This window comes from Sturnira hondurensis, unplaced genomic scaffold (assembly GCF_014824575.4).
Source record: "Sturnira hondurensis isolate 20B ecotype Veracruz unplaced genomic scaffold, ASM1482457v3 Scaffold0000880, whole genome shotgun sequence".
In the NCBI taxonomy this organism is placed as follows: Eukaryota; Metazoa; Chordata; class Mammalia; order Chiroptera; family Phyllostomidae; genus Sturnira; species Sturnira hondurensis.
In genome coordinates, this window is record NW_028073511.1 from 9,860,787 (window position 1) to 9,886,343 (window position 25,557).

Here is a 25,557-nt window from a genome sequence, read left to right on the forward strand (position 1 = left end):
TACAGGCTGAAACATCTCAGTTTAAGAACCACTCTGAAGTAGTTGATTGGCTGAAACCTACAATGAGACTACATCACAGCTTGATTTCTGACCTTTGTCCAATCTTGCTTCCTTCCACTCCCCTCCCAGGGAATTAATCCCAAGTGGATTCCTTAAACTTCTTGTGTCTCATATTTCTGAACATTACCAAGTAACCCAATCTGTGACATCATTCATTAGATAATCTTTATTCCATTACTTTAATCAGGATAGGTTCCCTATTTATACTTTCATTATCCTTTCCTCTGATCATACACCTTTTATGACTTAGATTATGGTAATCCTCAAACCTGGATTCTAGCCACTTCCTTTAAGAACATTTACAAAGTCTCAAAAACATTTCAAAGTCTCTCCCTACAAAGAAACTCACAGGCTAACTCCAAAAACACAGAAGTTATCCCTGTGGATAATTTAAAGCCCACCCAGCCCTGACTGGTGTGGCTCAGTTGGTTGGGTGTCATCCCGCAAAGTGAAGCGTCATTGGTTTGATTCCCCATCAGGACAATTCCCCTGGGTTGCTGGTACGAGAAGCAACCAATCCATGTTTCTCTTCCTCTCTTTACCCCTCCTTCCCCACCTCTAAAAATAAATGAATATCTGAAAAAAAATAAAGCCTAGCCAGTAAACTCTTTTTGATTATGTGCAGGATCTAATTTCTCTCAATTTCTTCACGTACATTAGATGTTTTCTCATAGCAAGACCAAGTGTTTAGAAAAGGCAGAATACCATTAACACTTTCTTTTAAATGCCTGTTGGCTAAACAGTGCTTACTCGGTGGTGGGAGCTGCAGAAGATTCCAAAGTCTCCAGAGAACTCACTTAGACTGATGTCCCATCTCTCTGGCTATGGCCACAAGCAGGCCTCCTGTAGAATTTGAGAGCAACAAAGGACAACAGATTCTCCTTTCCCCCCCACATTAATGACAATCAGATTTTGTTCTTTCCTGTAACAGACATCCATCAAATTTAACACACTATGTCTAGAATGGTGTACGAGATATTGCTGAACATGATTGACTGAACAAGATATCATTCCTGTCCATCCTCAGAGCCTTAGCACACGATCAAGGGAGCCCATCATTCAAGTACCTAGAGTGGGAAGTGTTTGGCCTTTCCCATGTTTGCAAAGGTGGAGGCTAAAGTTTTTTTTTTCTTTTGCCCTGACCAATTGTGATGCTTTTGGAAAAGGATGGGGAAGATCTACACATCACAGGTCTCAGGAAGTAAGTATTAGAGGTGAGGCAAATACGATTAAGATCTAGCACCAGCTGGAAGACCAAAGCATTTAGCTCCAACACCCTCCTTCGCCAGATACTGATAGAATACTGTGTATTTTACTTTCACTGAGTCAAGTCCCACAGAGAGCATTAGAAAACATTAGGTTAATAACTGCTTCCTCCTGTCATCTACTTGCATGTAGACAAACTCCAAATCTGTGTAGTTACACATTTCCTCTGCTTATTACTTGGGGACAAACTTTAGATTCCTTTCATTTTTCTTTTTCAAAGAGATTAGTAATTTCTTTTGAGTGTGGTTACAGAAAAGCCAGATCCAAAGATTTCGAAGATGTGCGGTTCCAAGCGTGGATGGTTGATTACTACCCAGTTACAGAGAGCAGAAAGCAGGCTGGCCTTTCTGAAGCATACATGTAAAAGATACAATTAAACTGCAGTATCCTGTTCCTTCCTCACACTGATGATAGGGCCACCGCATTATTTGAAACACTCACATGAAAAAGAAAATCATGACCCATCACTGCTTATTAACTGATTAAAAACGATGTATTTGCAAACCGTATACCAGTATAACTTGCCTTAAAGGTCCATTGTCTAGATATAAGGAAATTGAAATGATAAACAAGGGAGAATTTGCTTAGTTCTTAAGAGGGGAATTCATAAAATGGTCCATTTAAAAAGTGAGCTTTCAGCCTTCAGTTGCAATCAGAATGTCAATACGGGCAGGTTTCTGGTTATCATCCTAACACAAACCCCGAAGGAATGAGAGAAACAAAAGGAAAGCATAGCTTCCAAGAAAGTATTAAAAAGAGTGAGGAAAGCAGGGGAGAATTAAGTCTCTCAGACCTCTACCTGGTACGCATGCGTGGGGAGATGCGTGTATGTGTTGAGTATGAAGTGGAAGAAGGTGTTGCATCCTGGGACAGTGACTGACCTAATCATGTAGTTTCAGTAACAATCTTGCTTTTACCTCATAACAATCACTGTTCCCCCCTTATCATGAAATTCTCTGCAGGAGAGCATCATGAAAGCATAAAAGCCTCCAGCAAGTGTCGCCAACTAATGAAAATAATGATACAGGGACTACCCTACATTGCTACTGCCTAGAGTTATGTGAGTATACAATAGTGTGACTACTTCCTCTCAAGCCTGTTTCTCCTAAAAAAGTAACCTGAGGAGTGTCAGTGAATGAAAATGATTCTGGCATTGGTTTGCCAAACAGATGAGGATAATAGGACATAATATATAGGCTCATTTCACAAATGACATGTAAAAATCCTCACAAAATACTCACACACTCATTTCAAAAATACATTTAAAATATCATGATCACGTAAATTTTGAATCAGGACTGTGAGATTATTTCAAAATGAAAAAATGCGTTGGTCTAGTTATCACATGAATAGGCTAAAAAAATCATGTGGAAAAAATATTTTACTAAATTCAATCCCTAGTTATAGCTAAAAAAAGAACACAGGAAAATAAAGGAGATCATTAATTTGGTAATAGCATTATATTAAATATCTATAACAATATTGGGAACAAGAAAAAATGATCGATGTCAGATGTCACTGCCATTGTTCAACACCAAAGTGGAGAGTTCCTGATCAAAGCTGTAACAAAGAATAAATATATTCACTGGTCTTGTAAGGGAAGAGATAGTATTTTATTATTTTCAAGTGATATGGTCATCTATCTAGAGAATACACGGTAATCAAAGAGCTTGCTAGATGTAATATCAACTTACAAAAAATACTATCACCATACACCAGCCACACTCAGGTAGAAATTAAGATTTAAAGAAAGATCCCACACATAGTAGTAACAAAAACTATAAAGAATCTATGAAACAATCAAGAATAAAAAAATCCTTTCTGGAGAAAATTTTAAAACCCTAGTCAAAGACCTAAAAGGTCTGCATAAACTCCCCTGGCCAGTGTGGCTCACTTGGTTGAGCACTTGCCCATAACCTAAGGGTTGCAGGTTTGATTCCCAGTCAGGGTGCATGCCTGGGTGACAAGTTCAGCCCCTGGTGTGGGTGTGTATGATCCTGAGTCCTGTGTGACCCTGGATCCAGGTGCAAATGGGAGGCGACTGATTGATGTTTCTTTCTCATATCGATGTTTCTTTCTCTCCCTTCCGTCCCTCTAAAAGCAATGAAAAAATGTCTTTGGGTGAGGAAAAAAAACTTAAAAAATTAAGAGATTTGCATAAATTGATATATTTCCATGCTCTTAAATTGTATGTGTTAATAAGAATTTCAATCTGGCCTTGGCTGGTGTGGCTTAGTGGACTGAGTACTGGCCTGCAAACCAAATGGTTACTAGTTCGATCCCATTCAGGGCACATGCCTGGGTTGTATGCTAGGTCCCCAGCGGGGGTCACATGAGAGGCAACCACACATTGGTGTTTCTATCCTTGTCATCCTCCCTTCCTCTGTCTCTAGGAGTGGATAAATAAAAATCTTTTTTAAAAATTCAATTTGAATTAAACTAATATGACAATTCTTAAAATTCCAATAAAAATTCTGATTGGCATATGAATAATTATACCATTTATAAGAAGAATTAATTTGGGTATCTTTTTATGTTTAGTTATTAAGATAGACTTTAAACATGTTGACCAAAATTTGATATTATTGTAGGAACAGACAAATGGACTAAGGGAGGTGAACAGAAAATTGAAGACACAGACCAAAAAGGTAGTGTAAAAATTCATTTAAGAGAAAGAGGAGGTTATCTTGCATATAGTATTAGAAAAATTAGCTCACTATATGGAGAAAAATAAAATCAGATCCTTCTTAAGCATCACCTAGAAAGGTGAATGTAGAGGGATTCAATTCATAAATAGATGAAAGTTTACGTACAACTTTTCAGGACCATCTGCTTTGCCCTAAGCGAGTCACACGGAACAATGGCATTCTGTTTGGGCTCATTCAAAACTCATAACAATCTAGGCGTTAGATGCTGTTACTTAATACCCAAGTTTACAGAGAGGCAGTACCCGGATCAGAGGTTTAGTAATTCAATGACATAAACTTGCAAACAGAAGAACTGAGGGATAAATCCAGTTTGACCTCATAGTCCTCCTCAAAGCTGGCAAGAGGGGACGGAAATGTTTTAAACAATACAGACCAGATAGCAGGCCACTTAAAGCATTAACATATGTGTGTGTGTGATGTGTGCATTGCAGGTAGAGATACATTTAAATACAACTCCCAGTACAAGAAAGCATCTGAAGCAGCAATTTCAAACTCTCGGTGTAATATTTAATCTTCATTCTGATTATTTTCTTTCATTTCACCACTTCTCAATGGGATAGAAAGCAAGCCAGAACTATACAAAGTTCTAAAAATTTCTAGGTTTTATTGTGTAGAAAATCCATAAACATTTCTAAGTGATAATAACTATCTTGACACTTCCTGAAGAGCAACTTGTAATTTCCTTTTCAAGGATGAATTATCTCCCCTTTTCTTGAATTCACCAAACACCACTGGGATTCTTGGCAGTATGGGACTTATGTTCTGCTTGAGAGTTCTGACACTCTTCCTCCTGATTTACCTCTTCATCAAACCTGAGCTCAGATCAGTGGCCCCAACTGCCCTCACAACACATCCTTAGAAGTAACTCTGGGCTTGAAGCATGCCATCCGTTTAATCTCCTCTGATTCTCCTCCAGAGAGTTAGCCACCCAGGCAGACGTTGGTTTTGTTTTGTTTTGTTTTTTATTTTAATTTTTATTTAATTCTTGTTCAAGTACAGTTTTCTGTCTTATATTCCCAGCCCTGCTCCCCACAGTGCTCCCCACCTCCCTCCCATTTCCGCCCCCACCTTAGTTATTGTCCATGTGTCCTTTATACATGTTCGTGTGAGTCCATCCCCTTTTCCCCTATGATTCTCTCCTCTTTGGTTTTAACTAGCGAAAAGAGGCAACTCCAGAACGTCTCTGGCAACAGTGTAAATCTCGTCCCTAAGCTCCCTGCGTAGCATTCAGTCACAGAGGGGAAAGGCATTAATAAAATATTTTGAAAGTAAAATCTTTTCTCTATGAAGTAAATAGCTCCATACAGATTGTCCTTAGGTAGCTCTGTCGTCTTTTAGTACCTGTTTATCCAGCATCACTTATTATTAGGAAAAGCTCTATCTGGAAATTGCTTCCTGATATAAATAGATAAAACAGATACAATCTTTAATTAATTTATTTATACAAAGTTAGCTGCCTAAGTAGATTGACCTTTTATTGGAACACTTTAAAAAGTCTCCCTCTTTTTTTTAGTTGAGCACATTTCATGAGGGGAATTGTATCTCATACTGATAATCTTTAAGAGAATATGTTTTACTTCAGGGTCAGTACTATACTTTGGTTTTGATGGATTTAAAACTATTAACAATAGTCTCTCATCCTCATTTGAATAATGTCTATATTAACACAAGTTGATATACATGAGTATTAGTAAAAATATTAATAAAATTATTAATTATTATGTATGTGCGTAAGTATGTACACACATACAACCATATTTTTAAATTTTCCTATTAAAGGAAGTTTTAGTACAATTGTTTCTAAAAGTCATAGACATGGGGATGAATTATATTGCTCATTTGAAAATACAAGATAAAAATTTCATTTCGATGTTAAATTTGATTAGGTGCTTTTGAGATATTAAAGCTATATGTTACTACCTTAGATTAAAAAGAAGATAATAACAAAGTCATTACTCTCAATAAAAATTACCAACAGAGTTTTGAAAATTATAGATTAATTTACTCTCTATCATTTTACCATTGGCAAGGCATAAATATATTGGCGTAATACAGTATTCACCTTAAAACAAAGAACTACCACTTACTGTTGGTTCTCTGAGCAAGGAAACGTATTGGCTTTATCTGTAGCAGGAAGGAAAGTGGAAAGAGGAGGTTAGAGAGGTATCTAAATATATTACACCTATTTCCTGTCTTTAGCAAATACTGTTTGTGCAAGTAAATCTAAGTCAACAGGTCTGGAACAGGGCTTGTCACACCAGTGGTCTCAGATGTCACTGCTGGCCGTCTGACAGAAGTTTGGGCAGCACCTCGTGATTCTCGGACATTTATTTCGGACCTGTATTCCTTGGAGCTCATAGACTGTTCTAATGTATCCACATTTTCGACAATCAATATTTGGAGAATTCTTGATGACTCTCGTTACAACATGAAAGCTTCCAAGATTACTTCTGTATAAGTAAAGCTAGGCTTATCATTTTTATGAACCCAGATTTTCATGAGAATACAGCATTTCCTTACAAATCTAAAATATTCATTAGTATTCTGTTGGACCTCATTGTTTTGGAGAACAATTTAATATTTTATCTTTGTAAATGTAAGGTTACAATGCCCTTCAGAACATACTGGCAGAAGACCTCATAACAATTGATATTTCTAAGCTTTAAGTTCTCCTGATATTAAAAGTTGTTCTCTGGTTGTATGGAATTTAACATACCATTGACCTACATTGCATACTAAATTATTATAATTTAATTCTGTTCATCTATAAAAGGCTTTATTTAATCATTGCAGGTTTGTTGCCACAGCTCAAAAAATGAAGGGGGATGGACTAATGCTTTCAGGTCCTCTCTACCTCGAAAGGAATAATTTTAAATATTGCATTTTTGCAAGTGGAGTATAAATTCACAAATCACAAGTAGCACATACAAAGCACTGTCAGGCATTTCTGGGTGCTCATATTAGCATTTACATTGCACAATTCAGTGTGTAATTTAATAATTTCTGCTCATTTCGGGTTTATACTAGCTCTACTGAGTTACATAGCAAAAACGTACTAAAGCAGATAAGTGCCTATGATATGATAGCAACACAATTTAATTATAGCTAATTATAAATTAAATAATTGAATATTATTTTAAATGTTATTTAAAACTCCAGATAGATTTTACCACAAAAAAAAAATTTAAAAATTAACTGTTTGGCTGCCAAGTCTCCACTGAATCCCTAAAATGTATTTTACCCCATTATATTTAATGTGGGAGCTCACAATAAGCTGAATCGGCCACTAGAATAAAATCCCCTTGGACTCACTGCCTATGCAAGCATTTTTGTATGGGAGGCTGGGTTTCATGGGCTACACTAGATCCAGAAGTGCCCAGTGCCCATTCTACTCTCTAGGTAACAGTGTGGAATGTTAAGAGTTTGGGATTTATGGTCCGATTAGCACAGATTAAATTTGTGTACCCATGTGTATTGGAAAATTATTTTTCTGTCCTTAAGTTTTTCTATCTACAAATGGGAATGATATTATTTTTCTTCATTGAGATAAAATGAGTCGTCTCTGTAAGTGTCCTGGTATGTAGCAAGTGTTCATTTCCTCCCATTTTATGCACTTTGTTTCTTGTGTCTAGACAAGTCTGTCTCTAACACTAGTAAGCTATGACATCGCAACTGCATTTTATGAGAGGTGGTATGATAATGTAGTCCTGTGAGAGAAATAGGTAGAAAAGTATTAAAAAGGGAACTATATTCTTGATGTATTATTAGCATTCACTAGATTTTCTCTAATTGTATATCTATAGTTATGACTAAATGATCATTATAGGCACTGTGCTATCCAGATATTTTGCATGTCAAATGTTAGCATGCTTACCATTAAGACAAACAAACATAAAAATATGTGGCCCTTTAGGATTGCAAAATGCCACGCACATATTGTGCTGACATATTGACCTTAATCTTTAAAAATTGTCGTTTGAAACCAGCTTTGTTCCTTCGCCTCCCACGATATCAATTTGTCTTTTTCTGTATATATGAGGTCCGTCCAGAAAAAACAAAGCCATTGTTAGTATAACAAGAATGGTTTGCATGACATCAACATAATCCGGCAGCCAAGGAGCGTGGGCTGGAATGCACATGAGTGAACACTGACGACTTCACAGTATTAGTCAGTGGGGGTGGAATATATCATTGAGTGAGCATGTGCACTGTGTGGCCATTACATTCAAAATGACTGAGCAAGTAGAACAAGGGATCTGCATCAAATTTTGTGTTAAGCTTGAAGATTTCTCTGAGGAAACTATTTCAAGGATTCAGAAGATTGTAGCTATGGGCAACTGGTGATTGGCAGCCTCATCACGACCGTGCACTGCTCAAGCATCAGGACTCCTGTGGAGTTTTTTGGCAAAACATCAAATCACTCAGGTGACTCAGCTTCTCTACAGCCCACGTTCAGCACCCTGTGACTTCTGGCTTTTCCTAAAACTGAAATTACCTTAGAAAGGGAAGAGATTTCAGAAGAGATTGACAAGATTCAAGAAAATATGATGGGGTGGCTGATGGCAATTGGAAGAACTGTGTGAGGTCTCAAGGGGCCTACTTGAGGGGGACTGAGGTGTCATTATCATATGTACACTGTTTCTTGTATCTTATATCTTCTTCAGTACGTGTCTCTATTTTTCATAGTATGTGGCTGGAAACTTCCTGGACAGGACTCGCACATTGAGCATCATCATTGTTGGTCCTTCACAATCCATCCCATCCAATTTTATCAATGAATATCTTCCAGGTTATCTTTATTTGTGTACCCAGAGTTTATGTTAAAAGGGCAAGTCATTTGCTCCTGTGTATATATTTAATCAACTCCAACCATTCTAAAGGAACTTGTAATTGAGTGTACCAGTGACCTTTGCTAATAACTGATACATCTTGTTTAGGGAATGTTGTTTGTCTTATTCTTTAAAAGTTGTCATTGAGTGTCTCAGTGACCATCGCTATTAATCAATACATCCTGTTTAAAGAATGTTATTTATCTTACTCCTTAAAATTATTCTTCTGTCCTTGGGTTTTGACCAGTACACTAGCATCAGGTTGGCTATAATATAAATGAAATAAAGCACAAATTCCCTCCTCTCATCTTCAACACAGCTGTAATTGGATGCTGCCCTTTGGCACCACTGTGCTGACCCCCTAGAGCTAAGGACTGTCTGCAAAGGTATTTAGCATCCATGCCTTGGAGCTGACCTCCATGGCCCAGGTTTCTAGGACTTTTCCTTCCCAGTTACCAACTGCCTATAGCTTACAGGTTAATGGCACAGTCTTTGGAAATTGCCAGGTCCGGAAAATCCTCTACCATCTCCGGTTTTCTCTTCTGTAAAATGTTGATTTTCATATCATGGGTTTGCTTTGATGATTGAAAGTATATTGTACAGAAAATTCTTAAAACAACCCCTGGCCATATAATGCTCAATAAATGGAACTAACATCTTTATTATTATCTTCAGCAAAAGCTTATTTGTTGAGCACATAGAATGTTTCCATATATGGCTTTTGTTTGATAAAATTGCTAATACAGGACTTTTTTAAAACTTGATTTTTATTGTTGACAGTGTTATAAATGTCCCCATCCCTCACCCCTTTGCCCACCTCCACCCAGGCCTTGCCCTCCCCTTCCCTCTTGCCATCACCACACTGTCGTCTGCATCCGTGGGTCATGCGTATATATATTCTTTAGCTACTCTCTTTGCCGCCAGTCCCCTCCTCCTCCCCCCGTCTCTGACAGCTGTCAATCTGTGCCATGTACTTATACCTCTGTTCCTATTTTGTTTGTCAGTTTATTTTATTCACTAAATTCTGCATATAAGTGATATTGTATGGTATTTAGGGTCTTTATAAGATCTTTTTCTTTTTTTAGGTATCATGGGAAAGAATCAATATACTGTAAGCAGCATGTGTTCAAGGCTCAGTTCTACTAGGGGCAGGCAGGGTGGCTTCAGTAAAATGATGGGGCATCTCTGGGCCTCTGTGTCCTTGCTAAGAAGTGAGCATTAGCCACCTGGGTGCATTTTAGAATTAGCAATCATTTCACTATACTTCTTAAATAAATAGTATGTTTATAAATGAGTTGTCTTATTGAATTATTCTTTAGCATATTAATTTAATTTAGTAACATTAATTTCCAGAAAAAGGATTGTTTATGTGCCAAATTGTAGTGTTCTCTCATTTGTATTGTTCCTTCAGTGCCCATGGTTAATTCAATGATTATTACCATATTTTGTCATGAATAATGGACACTTTTCTTGACCAAATTTTTGAGAGAAAAATAAGCTTGCACATTATGCATGGGTAGTAATTCTGTATCTGTATAACTGTTTTTAATTCTGTTATTTATGCTTTTGTGTTAAAAGTATAATTTTAAAAAGCAGTAATAATATCTGTATGAAAAGTAATACCTTGGAATACAATAATCAGTTTTATTCCTAAATATAAATAAGTAAAAATTGAATTGAAATATTTAAATAAAAAATTTTTTTTCTGAAAGTTTGGGCCAAAAATGTGGATGTGCATTGTACATTGCAAAATATGGTACTTCTTTTTTATATTAAAATATACTTAACATATAACGTCATGTAAATTTAAAATATATTTAACATATAACATTGTGTATAATATGTTAATTTGATATTTTACATATTATAATATGATTGCCATTGTAGTGCTAATTAGCATATGTTACATACTTATACTTTCTTGCTAATTGTTAGAATAATTAAGTTCCAGTTGTTTAGCAAGTTTGATGACTATAGTACAGTATTGTTGTCTGTATTCACTATACTTCACATTAGGTCTCTAAGATTTGTTTACTACTCATTGGAAATTTGTCCCCTTCCACAGCATCTGTCCTGCCCCACTTCCCTCATTCCCTGAGAAGCACCATTTCAGCCTAGGTTTTAAGAATCTGGGTTTTTCAGATCCCACGTGTCAGTGATACCAACATACTTGTCCTTCTCTGTCTGAGTAGTTGCACATTACAAATGTGCTCAAGGTCCGTCCATGTTGTGGCAAATGGCAGGATGTCCTTTCTCGTGGCTGAATGAAATTCCATTGTATAAATATAACACATCGTCTCCAAATCATCTGATCATTCATACACCTAACCATGGGAGCAAAATATCTGAATTGTAAATTATTTACATGTTCTTTTCTTCAATGCATGAACAATTTCCCATATATATATATATGTGTGTGTGTGTGTATACATATATATATACACATATATACATATATACATATATGTCTCTTGAGTCAGGCTCTTTAGAAATAGGCACGGATTAGATTGCTTGTGGACCACAGAAGAAGTGCCCTTCAGGAAAAGCCCGTAATGGAGGGAAAGGAGCAGTCCTGGCAGGAACAAAGAGCCAAGGAAAAGTGTGGTCTCAAGTCAAGCCTAGCCTTTCCTGATCCACAGGGGCAGAGCTCCAGACAGCCTCTCTAACCTACAATCTAGAAGTCATCAGTGGGGGTGGGATTAACTCACTCCCCTGGCAAAGTGTCTCCCATTGACCACAGGCGATTCTCCTGAAAAGGGGAGCAGATGTGGGCACTTAGTAGCCAGTGCCAGCAGCAGCTGGGGTCAGAGGCATTGCCCTGGGACAGAGTCTCTGTGCGCTACGGAAACAGCCACCACTCTGTGGGATAACATGTGCCTGATTATAATTGATGCACATTTAAAAGTGATATAAAGTATAGCAAAGGCATTTATCTTCTCCATGACTCAGCTATCTCATCCAAAAAATGATAGTGCAGACTAACGTAAAACCCTCCCCACTCCTGAATTTCTGTATCTGTTTTCGGAAAAGAGAAAACAAGGTTCTATTATTTTTTTCTCTCATTACCTAAATGAATTTACTTACTAAGTCAGTGACTTTTACTAGTCTTGGTTTTAATGCATTTCTCAGCTTTGTTATCAATACCATAAGGATAAAATAATACCTAGTGTTGCGAAGTTTTAATAAATTTAATGGATGTAAAACATTTTGTAACACTCTCTTATATATTGTAAATGCCCCATAAATACTAGCAATTATGAGTGCATGGGTCTATTTAGGGATAGAGTTTTAATTTTGTGAAATTTACTTTAAGTATAGAGAAATTATTATTTACTATCACAAAGTTTATAAAACTAATAAATAAGTTGTTACGGGTTACATAGTTAAGTGTCTTACATGGATATCCTGGTATCTGGCTGAACTCACAACTCTACAGCAGGGAAGTTAGTAAGGAAATATCCAAAACTAGGGAGAAGAATTGCTGGGTTTAACAAGCAAGTTTTACTTTCAATGTTCTCAGACTTTTTGTCAACAAACAAAATACACATACAGGACAAATTTTTTAAAGAAAAACTAGATTTTCCTTTTATGTCAGGGACTGAGTCATATATGTCAATTCTTAAAACTGTAGGTATATAACAGGAATTTAATAAATATTTATTATTTGTAAATATATTTATTTTTTAATTTTTTAAAATAAATAAATATATTTATTTTTAAATATATTTTATTGATTATACCATTACAGTTGTTCTATTCCCCCCCCTTCATTCCCCTCCACCCGGCACACCCCCTCCCCCACCATCCCCTCCTTTAGTTTATGACCACATGTCTCAAGTTCTTTAGATTCTATATTTCCCCTACTATTCTTGCCCTCCCCCCTATCTATTTTCTACCTACCGTCTATGCTGCTTATTTTCTGTAACCTCTCCCCCCTTCTCCTCCTTCCACTCCCCTGTTGCTAACCCTCCATGTGTTCTTCATTTCTATGGTTCCACTGCTAATCTAGCTGTCCTCTTGGTTTGCTTTTCTTTTAGGTGTGGTTGTTAATAACTGTGAATTTGCTGTCCTTTCACTGTTTGTATTTTTTATCTTCTTTTAAATACACTGAGTATAAAGCAGGATCAAGAGAAAAAATACAAAAACACTTCCCCCAGGCAAGTACTGCTTAAAATTGCTCAACCTCTTCAGTTATAAAGCCAGAGGTTAACTTCATAGTTACAATTATAATCACATAGTACACACTCTGAAAATGTATTTGAAAGAACACCATTTTTAAAATCACTAAAGACTTTATCAGTTATAAATCAAAACATGAAATATTTTAAGGTAGTTTCTTCCAGTCTCTTTTGGTCTTTGATTTTTCATTGCAAAATAGAGTCAGATTTTTTTTCCTCCAAAGTTAAGATAGTTAATGTATGATCTACTTGGAAGATAACAAAATGACCGGTGTTTTGAAATCATCTGCCACCGAGTAGTTTTCTAATGAGTTTCTTTCTTTAAAAAAGCAATAACTACTCAAGTTGTTCAGAAGGAATTGCGAAGAAAGAGAAAGTCAAGACTCACATTTTCTCATAATAGTAATAGTCACTATGCTTTCTTTGCAGAACTGCTTTTGAGACACAGGAGGACAAAAAAAAAAGAGAAACTTTTGTTATATATTTCCCTGCAGAGTTCAAAATTGAAAATTAGCTTGGTATTTTTAGAGATTTACAGTATAGCTATTTGGTTCAAGAGACTCATACCCTGGCAAGGAGTAAAGCAGAAGAAGAATAACTAAGAGAAGAATGTGTAAGATTCGGATGCCATGGTTGAATTCATGAATTTGGGATTCAAAATGAAAGAAAAACCTCACAATTAAAAACATACTATTCGATTTTTTTGGTGTTGAGCATTGTAAATTCTTTATAAATTTTGAATATTAACCCCTTATCAGGTATATTGGCAAATATGTCCTCCAATTCCATGGGTTGTCTTTTTATTTTGTTGATGGTTTCCTTTGCTGTGCAAAAAATGTTTAGTTTAATGCAGTTCTATTTGTTTATTTTTTCTTCTGTTTCTTTTGTCTGGGGAGATATATTAGATAAAATATTGCTATGAGCAATGTCTGAGATTTTACTGCCAATGTTTTCTTTTAGAATTTTTGTGGCTTGGGATCTAATACTTGTCTTTAATCCATTTTGATTTTATTCTTGTGTATGGTGTAAGAAGGTGATCAAGTTTAATTTTTCTGTAACTCTGTTTAATTTTCCCAACATTATTTATTGAATAAACTATCTTTAGCCCATTGTATATGCTTGCTTCCTCTGTCAAATATTAATTGACTATAAAAGTGTGGGTTTATTTCTGGACTTTCTATTCTCTTCCATTTATCTATGTGTCTGTTTTTATGACAGCACCATGCTATTTTGATTACTATGGCCTTAGAGTGTAGTTCGATATTAGGTAGCATGATTCCTCCAACTTTATTCTTCTTTCTCAAGATCTCTATTGCTTGCTATGTAGGGCCTTTTTTGGTTCCATACAAATTTATGAAATGCTTTTTCTAGTTCTGTGAAATACAGCACTGGAATCTTGATGGAATTGCATTGAATCTATAGATTGCTTTTGGTAGTATGTACATTTTTATGATGTTAATTCTTCCTATCCATGTACACAGTGTATATTTACTCTTTTTGGATCTTCTTCAATTTTTCTTCAGTGTCTTATAATTTTCTGTGTATAAGTCTTTTATACCCTTCATTAGATTTATTACTAGGTATTTAATTCTTCTGAAAGCAATTATGAATGGGATTATTTTCTTAACATGCCTTTCTGTTAGTTCAATATTGGCATTTAAAAATGCAACTGATATTTAAAAATGGGCAAAGGACCTGAATAGATACTTCTCCAAAGAGGACATACAGGTGACCAATAGACAATGAAAAGATGTTCAACATCACTAATCATCAGAGAAATGCAAATTAAAAACACAATGAGATATTACCTCACACCTGACAGAATGGTCATCACCAACAAACCAATAAACAAGTGTTGGCAAGGATGTAGAGAAACGGGAACCATAGTGCACTATTGGTAGAAATGCAGACTGGTGCAACCACTGTGGAAAGCAATATGGAGATAACCTCAGAAAATTAAAAATGGATCTGACCTTGACCCAGTTATCGCACTTCTGGGAATATATCCAAAGGAAACCAAAACACTAACTCAAAAGAACATATGCACTCCTATATACATTGCAGCATTATTTACAATTACCAAGATATGGAAGCAGCCCAAATGTCCACCAGTGGATGAGTGGATGTAACAACTACAGGACATTTACACAGTAGATACTACTCAGCCATAAATAAGAAGAAAATTTTACCCTTTGCAATAGCATGGGTGGACCTGGAGAACATTATGCTAAGTGAAATAGAGCAGTCAGAGAAAGACAAACACCATATGATTTCACTAATATGTGGAATCTAATGAACAAACTGAAGTAACAAGCAAAATAGAGACAGACTCATAGATGGAGAGTGGGATGACAGCTAAGCAGTCAGTCGGGGGAGATGAGGGGGTGGAGGTATGGAGTCAAAGGAAATAGGACTCATGGGCATGGACAACACAGTGTGGTGATTGTGGGAGGGAGGGAGTTAAAGGGGTTAAATGGCAAAGGGAAAATACAATAAATAATAATAATAATAAAATGAAATCTTGAAAAAAGAATATATTATTACTTTTGCTTAACCAATTTCTTAATCTTATTCTTCTTTTGGATGGCTTCAGTAGAGTACCAAATAAATATATAAAGAATGAAAATGAGTGGCACATGCCTACCTGAAGCTGTTCTGTATATTCTGAACATTAAATATACCATAGCTGGAGATAAAATTCTTAGGTCATGATACTTTTCCCCTAAAATTCTATAAGCATTGAAATTTATTTTTGTGATTTTTAAAAAATAGTTAACCTAAATTTTCAGATTAAAAGACTTCTGATGCCTATGTCCTACACATGGAGAGTAGGATTTAACTGATCCAGGTGTGTCCTGGATATAGTGGTTTTTAAAATCTCCACAGGTTGTTATAGCTGAAGTGAAGGTTGAGAACCAGTCCTCAACAAAATGCAATCACTGAAAAAGAAATTAGTTACTCAACAAGTATTTCTTAAGTAAGTACCAAACACCTAGTACATAGTACCAAGTACTATAAGGAATGTGAAAAATTCTTCCCCGAGTTGCTGAAAAGATTAGTATGTGAAAAAATGTACAATAATTCATTAGTGCACATGATTGGTGATAGTATGTGCTGTGCTCACTGCAATGCTTATAAGAATTTAATAAAAGGAATACACTTAATGACAATTGCACATATATTATGCAGGCACCTGGCCCCTGCCTTTGGTGCTTGCATAATAGTCCCATAATCTGGCAACAAACAAGGCTAAGCTGGGCACGGCTATGTTCTCCTGGAAATGTTCTAATACATCAGTGCCAGTGTTGGACTAGTTAGAAGTATTTTTAATATCCACCCTTAGAATAAATAATTTCCTTTTCATGGTACACAAGAGTCCTCATGATTTGGCTTTTTCATTCCTCATTAGTTGCATGGTCTATCCCCTCCACTGTATGCTTCACTGTTCTGGAAAATGACATCTTCTCCTGTCTTCCTGTTTTTGCATCTGCTTCTTGAACCACTCTTTTTCCCTACCTTCCTCCCACCTAAACTCTTACTCTGATTGTTTGAATCTCAGCTTAATATATATATTCATGATGGTCTTCCTTAGCCCCTGTAGGCAGATTTGAATACTTTTCTTAAACTCATATTTCACTTTGGATAGATCTCTCAATCAACAATTATTAAATATGGCTTTAAAAAAACATGTCTCTTTACTTTCTAAATTATTGTATTCTCAAACCCTGGATTTCCATGTATATATATATTCCCCATCCTTAGCACTTTTCCTGCGTGCAGTATATGTCAATATATGACAGATAAAGAACAAAGAATGAATAAAGAATGCTTATTTGAAAGGGCACATGAATGAAAAAAAGATGGGTAAAATCAGTCAGAGAGGGATTTCATGAATGTGATGCATTCTGAGCTGAACTTTGAAGGAATAATAGAGATGGTGGACTGGAGACAAGGGAGACCCAGTGACAAAAGCAAAGCACAGGAAGAGAAATGAGCACATAGGTGAGTGAAGAATGGCAGTGTTGGGTAGGTGAATGATAGAGAAGAAAGAGAATTACTCCAAAACATTTTGTACCAGTTTGAGGAGTTTAGAGCTATACCACTGAACCAGTAAATCCAAAGCCTTAGGTCCTCATAATAGCCTTAGGTTTGGAAAACGTGGCAGTGTACTGTTCTCTGGGGCTCGGTTCCAACTCTGCACAATGTTACCATCTGTGTCTCAGAGAGATGTAAATCCATCAAGCATTAACCAACCTCCCTGGGCTTATCCTTCACAAGCTCATCCTGTTCTTTCAAAGGTCAGCTGATAGCTGTTTGGGTCTGCTGGCTCATTGCCCCTTCAGAATGTGGTTCTTTGTCAAATGTTAATCCCCCTTAAATAAAGGCCCAAGGAACAAAGAAATCCATTATTTAGTGATTTATGTGGAGTCGCTGCACCTGGCCCTGGCTCCTTGCTCTTTGGCATGGGACCTTTCATGTTTGTTTTAATAATTCACTGGTGTTCAAAGGTGCTCTCTGACTCAAGAGGAGCCAGTCCTCGTGACTGTATTTTATCTCTCATTCAGGAAGATACCTCCTCTGCTTTTAATATGAGACTTATGGGTTAACTGCAGTTATCTGTTCTTATTTTTCCCTTTCTAAGGTAAATGATTACTCCAAGAATACTCATAGCCACACTGAAAGCAGTATCAGGTTAAATAAATTTCAGCCTGTGATTTTGTTATTTCTTTCCAGTTCCATAAAATTAAAAGTAACATGTGTTCATCTCACTATGATCTTAAGCAAAAGTAAAAGTTTCTACAGTGGTGGGATTTCTGCCTGAGGATGGACAACAAATTATGATTACAGATTTACACATGCAAATAACTAGCGCTGATCATTCTGTGTGGTGTCAGATCACACTATTTACTCAAGTGATGCAGTCCTTGGCAAATTTCTTTCTTTTTTTTTTTTTTAAATTCTTAGATTATTTATTTATTTATCTTTAGAGGAGAAGGAGAGAGGGAGAGAAACATCAATGTATGGTTGCCTTTCGTGGGTCCGCTGCTGGGAGTTGGCCTGCAGGGAACCAGCCTGCAACCCAGGTATGTGCCCTGACTGGGAATCGAACCGTGATCCTCTGGTTCACAGGCTCATGCTCAATCCACTGAGCTACGCCGGCCAGGGCCTTTTTTTTTTTTTTTTTTTTTTGCAAATTTCTTTCTTATACTGAGTAAAGAAACTGTTCTTCTGCTTGCCTGCCAGAAAATTTTTAGATAAGTTCACCACATACTGTCTTCCAGTTTTCAGATTTCTTCCTTTGTCCTGAAGTGGGTCTTCGGGTTATTTATCCACATGTTCCTACTGGCTGAAGTGTGCTCTCCCTCCACCCCCAAGTCTAGGGAAAGATTTTGGGTTTTTTGTCATCACTTTGAAGTACCACAGGGGACCTGTGTCCTGGTACAGCAGGAGCACCATCTGCTTTATTTTACTTTGTCCTATTTTTTAAATGTTTAATTACAGCTGACATACAATATTGTATTAGTTTCAGGTGTACAACTTAGTGATTAGTTGCAAAATGCAATCACTGAAAGTGATTATTTTATGTAACTATTTTATGTTACTATTTTATGTTACTTTTTTATGTTTCAAGTTACTATTTTATGTAACTTGTGGCCTGATAAGTCCGGTACCCCCATGACACCATCCATAGCTATTACAATATTATTGATTAATTCCCTATGCCCTAATTTATAAGAAAGATACTATTTTCCTAAGCATGGTTCTCGAGTTCTGAACCAGGTTTCAGTTCACCCACTGCTCTTCATTTCAGTGCCTCATGTACTCTTTTACACTCCTCTCTACCAGCTTCAAGCTCAGAAGGGTTTTTCTTCTGCTAAGAGCACTGTGAGCACTCGATGAAAATCGCATTCCTCCTCCCTGACCATGCTCCAGCTGCACGGGACGTCCTCATGCTTGTCAGTGAAAACTCAGGCCCACCGTACGGGTGTTGTACGTTCCGCACTCTGCCCAAATTGCTCTGTCCTGCACCCCGGCCCTGATAGCTTCATGGCTAGCTTCCTCACACCTTTCAGATTTTAACTCAAATATTAATCCTTTAGAAAGAGACCTCTCCTGGCTCCCCTAGTCTGCGCTGCATGAGTAGGCTCACAACAAGTTTGTCCAATAAATGCCTGGATGAATCTGTTATTACATGTGTTATACCTTAGGAAATGCAGAGATGCTGGAAGTACTGGAAAGGTACGGATAAGATGAAAAAGCCAGAAATAGATATTGAGTATCCACATGTGTAGGGCATTTTACAGTTCACAAAACAACTTCACATATATCATTCGAAGTTTTGAATTCTATTATGGAAAACTATTATTACTATTTCCAATTTACAAGAATGGAGGCTTAAAAAAGTTAAAAAGATATTTCAAGGTCATGTAGCTAATAAATAGGAGGGGTCAAAAGTTAAAATATATTTTCATCTAAACATTCAAAATTTTGTCTTTCATAACATGTTGGAGTCCCCCGACTTAAACTTAAGATTTGCGAGAATAGAGATTCTAGGTAAAATAGCAATATTAAGAGAATGATAGTGATCACAAGTGGGAGGTGGTTACAGATATTCACTCACCTCCTCTGCTACAGAAAACATTGCGTGTAGCCCTGTGAGCTGACTCCAGCTTAGTCTTTTCCTAGCTGTATCACTAATTGCTAACTCCATGTATTCTCTTCTACAGATGGAGATAATTATAGTATACATTCCATAGGGCAGTTGTGAGAATTAAAGTAGTTTATATACATAAAGATTTAGGTCATTCCCTGTCACAAAGTAATGCTCAATACATCAAAACTCCTGTTATGATTTTTGCTATTGTTGTTCATAGTATTATTTTACATGTCTATTTACTAAAGACCTTCTCTCCTCTCAAAGAATGTAAAAAGCATGAACTATGTGGTTGTTTTATTTGTAATTAATTTTTTTAATATCATTAATTGCATGGACAGAAGATCAAGCCTGTATTAGCGTGAGGCTTCTTTCTACCCAGGAAACCACATTGTCATCAAGCCCTCAGGACCCTGGGAGAGTCCTCTTAAGGGAATCTTGTTATTTACATGGGACATTTTAGCTCTGTCCAAACAAAATTAGTAATAGTACATGTCAGTTTAGGGGTTAATTCTAATGTCTCATGAGACCTTCACCTTCTCATCTGAGAAGAGTTTTGCTTTTTCTCTGATTATCACTTTTAGGCCAGTACTCCAGCATTCTTTACTAAGAATACTTCATCTAGTAATGCTGTATTATAAATATAATTTAAGGGAGGAACACACTGTTTAATTAATTCCTCTTGAAAGTGCTCTGTAGATTACAATCTCCTCACTAAACAATAAGTCGAAGACTATTTCATTTGCTAAGTAGCTTTTTCTCTATCATCTCAGTCATGTCTGTATCTAAATCCTTAAAGCTAAACAAGTGGATTGTTAAAATTCCCTGATACACATCGTAGTATAATCACATATATGCAATTTATATTAGTGTTTTCCCAACTACAGTAAAGTCACCAGGATACATAAGTCGTTTTGAGGGAAATGTGGGCCCAGGGAGTTTTATGGGAATCCTCTAACTCCAAGTGTGCGCTCTTTCTTGAAACTGATATTATGACCCTGTATCTACAGTTCCTTGGGATTTGTGTTGATGGAAACTACGCACTAATTTGCCTTTCCTAACTTTCCATTTACAATTATGTGTTCCCCCTTAAAAAGCCCCTCTCACACATCTTACATGGTGAGTTGCCACAGATGTGGAAACTCTAAGACCTGAATAGAAAGGCAAGCTGTGTTATAGATAATGGGGGAATTAAGGCACCAAAACCCCGTGTAGGTGTTGAAATCTGTCCTTATCGTATGTATAGTCTGCTAAGAGTGAGCCGTGCTACTAAAGACAGATATTTAAGCTGAGTTGCAGTGTTCTGAGTTCTGATGTACGAGTGGAGTGGAGGCAGTGGGAATGATGGTGATTATCAAACAAATAACTTTGTAATGTCTATCCTCCAGCTCTTGGCAAAGAATGCATTGCTCATGAAGGAGAGTCCTCTGGGAACAATGAAAGAAAGGTCTGGTGAGAAATACTGAAATCTAGGTGAAAAAATTGAGAAGTCTGCTAGTTTTATCTCCTCATTTATACAGTAACCTTTTTTTTCTTTTAAAGATTTTATTTATTTATCTTTAGAGGGGAAGGGAAGGAGAGAAATATCAATGTATGGTTCCCTCTCATGAGTCCGCTGCTGAGAACTGGCCTGCAACCCAGGCATGTGCCATGACTGGGAATCGAACCGTGATCCTCTGGTTCGCAGGCCCGCGCTCAATCCAGCCAGGCTATACAGTGATCTTAGAATGACATACAAAACATTCATAAAAAATCCTGCTGTGAACTACTGATTTGAAATGAACTTGCCCTGTCTCCGTTTTAGCACTTTCGGGAGAAGGCCCTGTGAGCATTCTTATTCATTGTCTCAGTTGCTGTTTTGCATGGTTTCAGTGAAGAAGAGGTAAAAAGTTATATATTTATATCTTTGATTAGAGGAAACATACATAGAGGTAGAGTTTTACATTTTCCTGAATATTTATACTCAAGTATTAAATAGTGTAAATATTGTAGAAAAAATTACATTTTTTAAGAAACGAGCTAAATTTCTTGCTCACAGTTGTGTGGGAATATAAAAAAAATGTTAACCTACAGGAGTCTGGTTTGTGACTTTTTAAAATACAAACCACCTTTTTCCCCACAGATAACGGAAGCTTCTATCCCTGGAAATTATACAAGACTGAGCAAAGAGTTTACAGTGGTTCGTATGGAAAAAGACATGCAGGGTATGATTGTTACGGCAGCTTTATACTCACAAGCGTGAAACCACTTCTGTCCACTGCTGTTTGGTACCATCAAACTCTAAATGGTACGCTTTTCGTTTTCCCAGAAAAAAACCTTTCTTTCAATGGATCCACACAAACAAAAATTATCAATTATTACCAAAACAAATAGCAAAGTATTGGAAAACCAAAGTGTGCATATCTATGAATACAGCTTCTTAATTTTTTCTCTCGTGATGTCTCTGGAATACTGTAGGAATCATTGTCCTAACCTTCCTGAATTCGGAAGGGCCCCCTGAGATCCTGCTTTCTGAGGGCTACAGCCCAGACTCTGAGGGAACTCCATCGCTCAGCCCTGGGCCAGTTACTATTTCTCCCTGTGCTTGTTCCTGTTTTCTTTTTAATTAGTGGAATGGGAAGGCTCTACCTTGTAGCATAGTTCTAAGAGTCATTGACACACCATTGGCAGAGCACTTCATCTGGGGGTTAAAATACCTGATCGATAAGTAAAGTCTATCACTAACCCATATGAAAAGGGAGAGCAATTTCAATTTGTCATTACTTGATTCATTTGATAAAAACTCATTGAGTGCCTATAAAGTATCATTTTTTTATGTGTCGCAGGTGCCAAAATGAGTAAGAAATACTACACTTCAACAACTGTGGGTGGAATGTATGAAAAACCAGTTTAAAGTAGAGTGTGTCTATTGCCACGTATCACGCAAAAATATGTACTGAACAAAAGCTGTCCTTGCTCTTTCCATGGTTACAGGAAAGTGAAAGTTGTACTATACCTTCAAGGTAGCATATAAAAGACAAGAGAAAGAATGTGTATGCCCAAACATCACATCATTTGGCTGGTTTCATCTCTAGGAAGCAGAATGCAGTCAAATGTTAATAGTCCGAGCGGGCTTTTGACACTGAGAGAATGACTAGAGCTCAAGAGAATATGCTTCAGTACATTCCAGAACACATCCAACTCAAATATTGCTAAGGACAGCGAAATACTGTAGGCCCGGGGTGTCAAACTCATTTTCACTAGGCACCACATCAGCCTCACAGTTGCCTTCAAAGGGCTGAATGTAATTTTAGGACTGTATAAACGTAACTACTCCTTAACAGTTAAGGGAGAGCTCAGCACTGCCACCTGGTAGAAACAGGGTGCCAGGCCGGATAAAACAAAGTGGAGGGCTGGATTCGGTCCCCGGGCCTTGTGTTTGCCACCTGTGTTGTGGGTGAACAGAGGACTGGGTACATTTTATGGCATTTGTTTATTTGAATTTGTTTATTTTTTTCTTTTTTTAAAAATTTAACTCTTGTTCAAGTACAGTTTTCTATCTTATATTCCCAGCCCTGCCCCCCCAGTGCTCCCCACCTCCCTCCCATTTCTGCCCCCCACCTTAGTTATTGTCCATGTGTCCCTCATACTTGTTCATGTGAGTCCTTCCCCTTTTCCCCTATGATTCTCTCCCCTCTCCCCTCTGGACCCTGTCAGCCTGTAACGTATTTGAGTGTCATTGGTCATATTTTGCTTGCTTGTTTGTTTTGTTGTTTAGTGGTGATATCATATGGTATTTGTCTTTCACTGCCTGGCTTATTTCGCTCAGCATAATGCTTTCCAGTTCCATCCATGATGTTGCAAAGGGTAGGAGCTCCTTCTTTCTTTCTGCAGCATAGAATTCCATTGTGTAAATGTACCATAGCTTTTTGATCCAGTCATTTACCGATGGGCATCTAGGCTGCTTCCAACTCTTGGCTATCGTAAATTGTGCTGCTATGAACATCGGGGTGCATAGGTTCTTTTGGATTTGTTTAATACATACGGTTTCCTAAAATATTTCTTTTTCTCCAAAAGAATTCTAGTCTTCCAAAAATGTCCTCAATCCTAAGAATGGTAATATAGGTAAGCCATTCTCCTACTATTAATAATGCAACTGCTTACATACTTAGAACTTTCTGCCAAACACCGCAGTGAGCACTTGAGAAAGGTTGTCTCCTAAGGTTGTCACAACACACACACACAGACCACAACACCTCTAATACGTCTTTATAGCAGTTCCACTTTTAACATAAGACATTAAGAACTTATATGTCTTCTATCTGGTAAAATATGCAAAATACGTATTATCCATGTCTTGTGACTTTCCATAATGACTTCTCACTGATTAAATAATTCCACTTTCTGCTTTTCTCTAATAATTGATTATCCTGTATCCTGGTTGGCTTGCTTTCTTTTCTGAAACATAATATGTTAAATGGGATATTCTGGGGGGTTTTGTTTATTTGTTTGTTTCACCAAGAAAAGAAACAACTGACTGTGAGAATGGAGTTCCTCTTTTGTAGCTTCCTGGACATTGTTACCTTTCTGCTCCCACTGCGCAGCTAACAGGAAAGAAACTTCCTGATTGTGAAAATGCAGTTATTGTTAAGTAGCCGGGTGGATGTTGCTACATTTCTGTTCTCAGTGTGCAGCTTCTATTTTACCACATATCTTTGAATCATGTACCTTATACTCTCAATGTATAAAATATGGCATCCTCAATAAAAACCTCCAACAGTACTATATACTGTGCTAGGCCCTCTAGGAACATTGAAAAGAAGTAGTCTTTGTCCTTCAATAGCTGGGGGACATGGGTATGTAAACAAATGAAAATTCCAATGATGTTAAAAAGCAAAACAAGAAGCTTGCATAAAGAAGAAAATACCCCCAAGGTATGATTCATTCATCTGGATGTGTGGGATGGGCAAGGGAAAGTAGAGGTAAAGCTACTTTCATGGGTAATATCTGAGCCTATCCAGTTAAACCCATTTTCTTTTCAATTGTAGATATTTTTTCCTAACTGAAAAGACAATCAGAGTACCAATTCAAACTGTGTAAGAGGGTATACAATGAAAAATACTACAAGCCTCTTTCTCACATTAATTATTTTCTATCTGTACAAGCAACCAAACCACAGCTATAAACAAACAAGCAAAACCAAATCAAACACTTAAACATCACGTATTCTTCTGAATTATAAATTTCTCCTTTAGACGTGAACTTCAGATTCACTTCCTTCCTATAAGGTAAAGAATAATTGAATCCATTTCACTATATTTTATTCTATTTATTATTTTAAGTTCTCAGACACTATAGTTTTGGGGGAATTTGCTTTCATATATAGGAATGAAGAGTCAAATTGCAAAAGAATTTATATTGAGAGAGCCGAAGTTCTGGTGTTTTGGCTTTTTTGTTTTTCTCTAAAGTTCAGACCTCTATGTCGGGTGCCTATTAGCTCCCAGGCCATTTTTTCCCCTATTTTACTTGAACAGCAATAAAAATAATGTTAAAAAATTAGAATTAAATAAAAAATAAAACTTATCACTTTAGACAAAAAAAAAAGATTAGATGAAAAGGTAGCCAATATGCTCAAGAATAACAGTCAGGGTTTCAGAGTCATATAATTCACAATCAAAAGGAACCCTGGAAAATATATAGATAGTATGTTATTTTTCTGTATAAAGGTGGCTAGATTGTGAAATAATTTGCCTTAGTTAAAACAACTAGATGTTGACATGACTACTGCTAGAACTAATTCCTATTTCCTTTTTATGTGGTTATCAAATTTAGTTAAAATAGAAACACTGGGACTTGGAGTGTGGTGGGGAGGGACTGAGGGA

The 25,557-nt window shown here is 36.8% G+C and overlaps 1 protein-coding gene across 4 annotated transcripts in view; it reads right to left on the reverse strand.

The window, feature by feature from the left end:
• Window positions 1-25,557, reverse strand: part of LOC118992634 (cysteine-rich secretory protein 3-like) — a 57,297-nt gene that overhangs the window by 27,126 nt on the left and 4,614 nt on the right. For 2 of the 4 annotated variants that reach the window (XM_037054657.1, XM_037054647.1), the window contains exon 1: window positions 6,122-6,228. The exons of 1 other annotated variant lie outside the window; for it this stretch is intronic. In XM_037054657.1, coding sequence (XP_036910552.1) covers window position 6,122 — 1 coding nt within the window. In that variant the 5' untranslated portion in view covers window positions 6,123-6,228. Of the gene's footprint in view, window positions 1-810; window positions 895-6,121; window positions 6,229-25,557 lie in introns of those variants that run through there. One more of the 4 variants, XM_037054666.1, reaches the window with a different exon arrangement.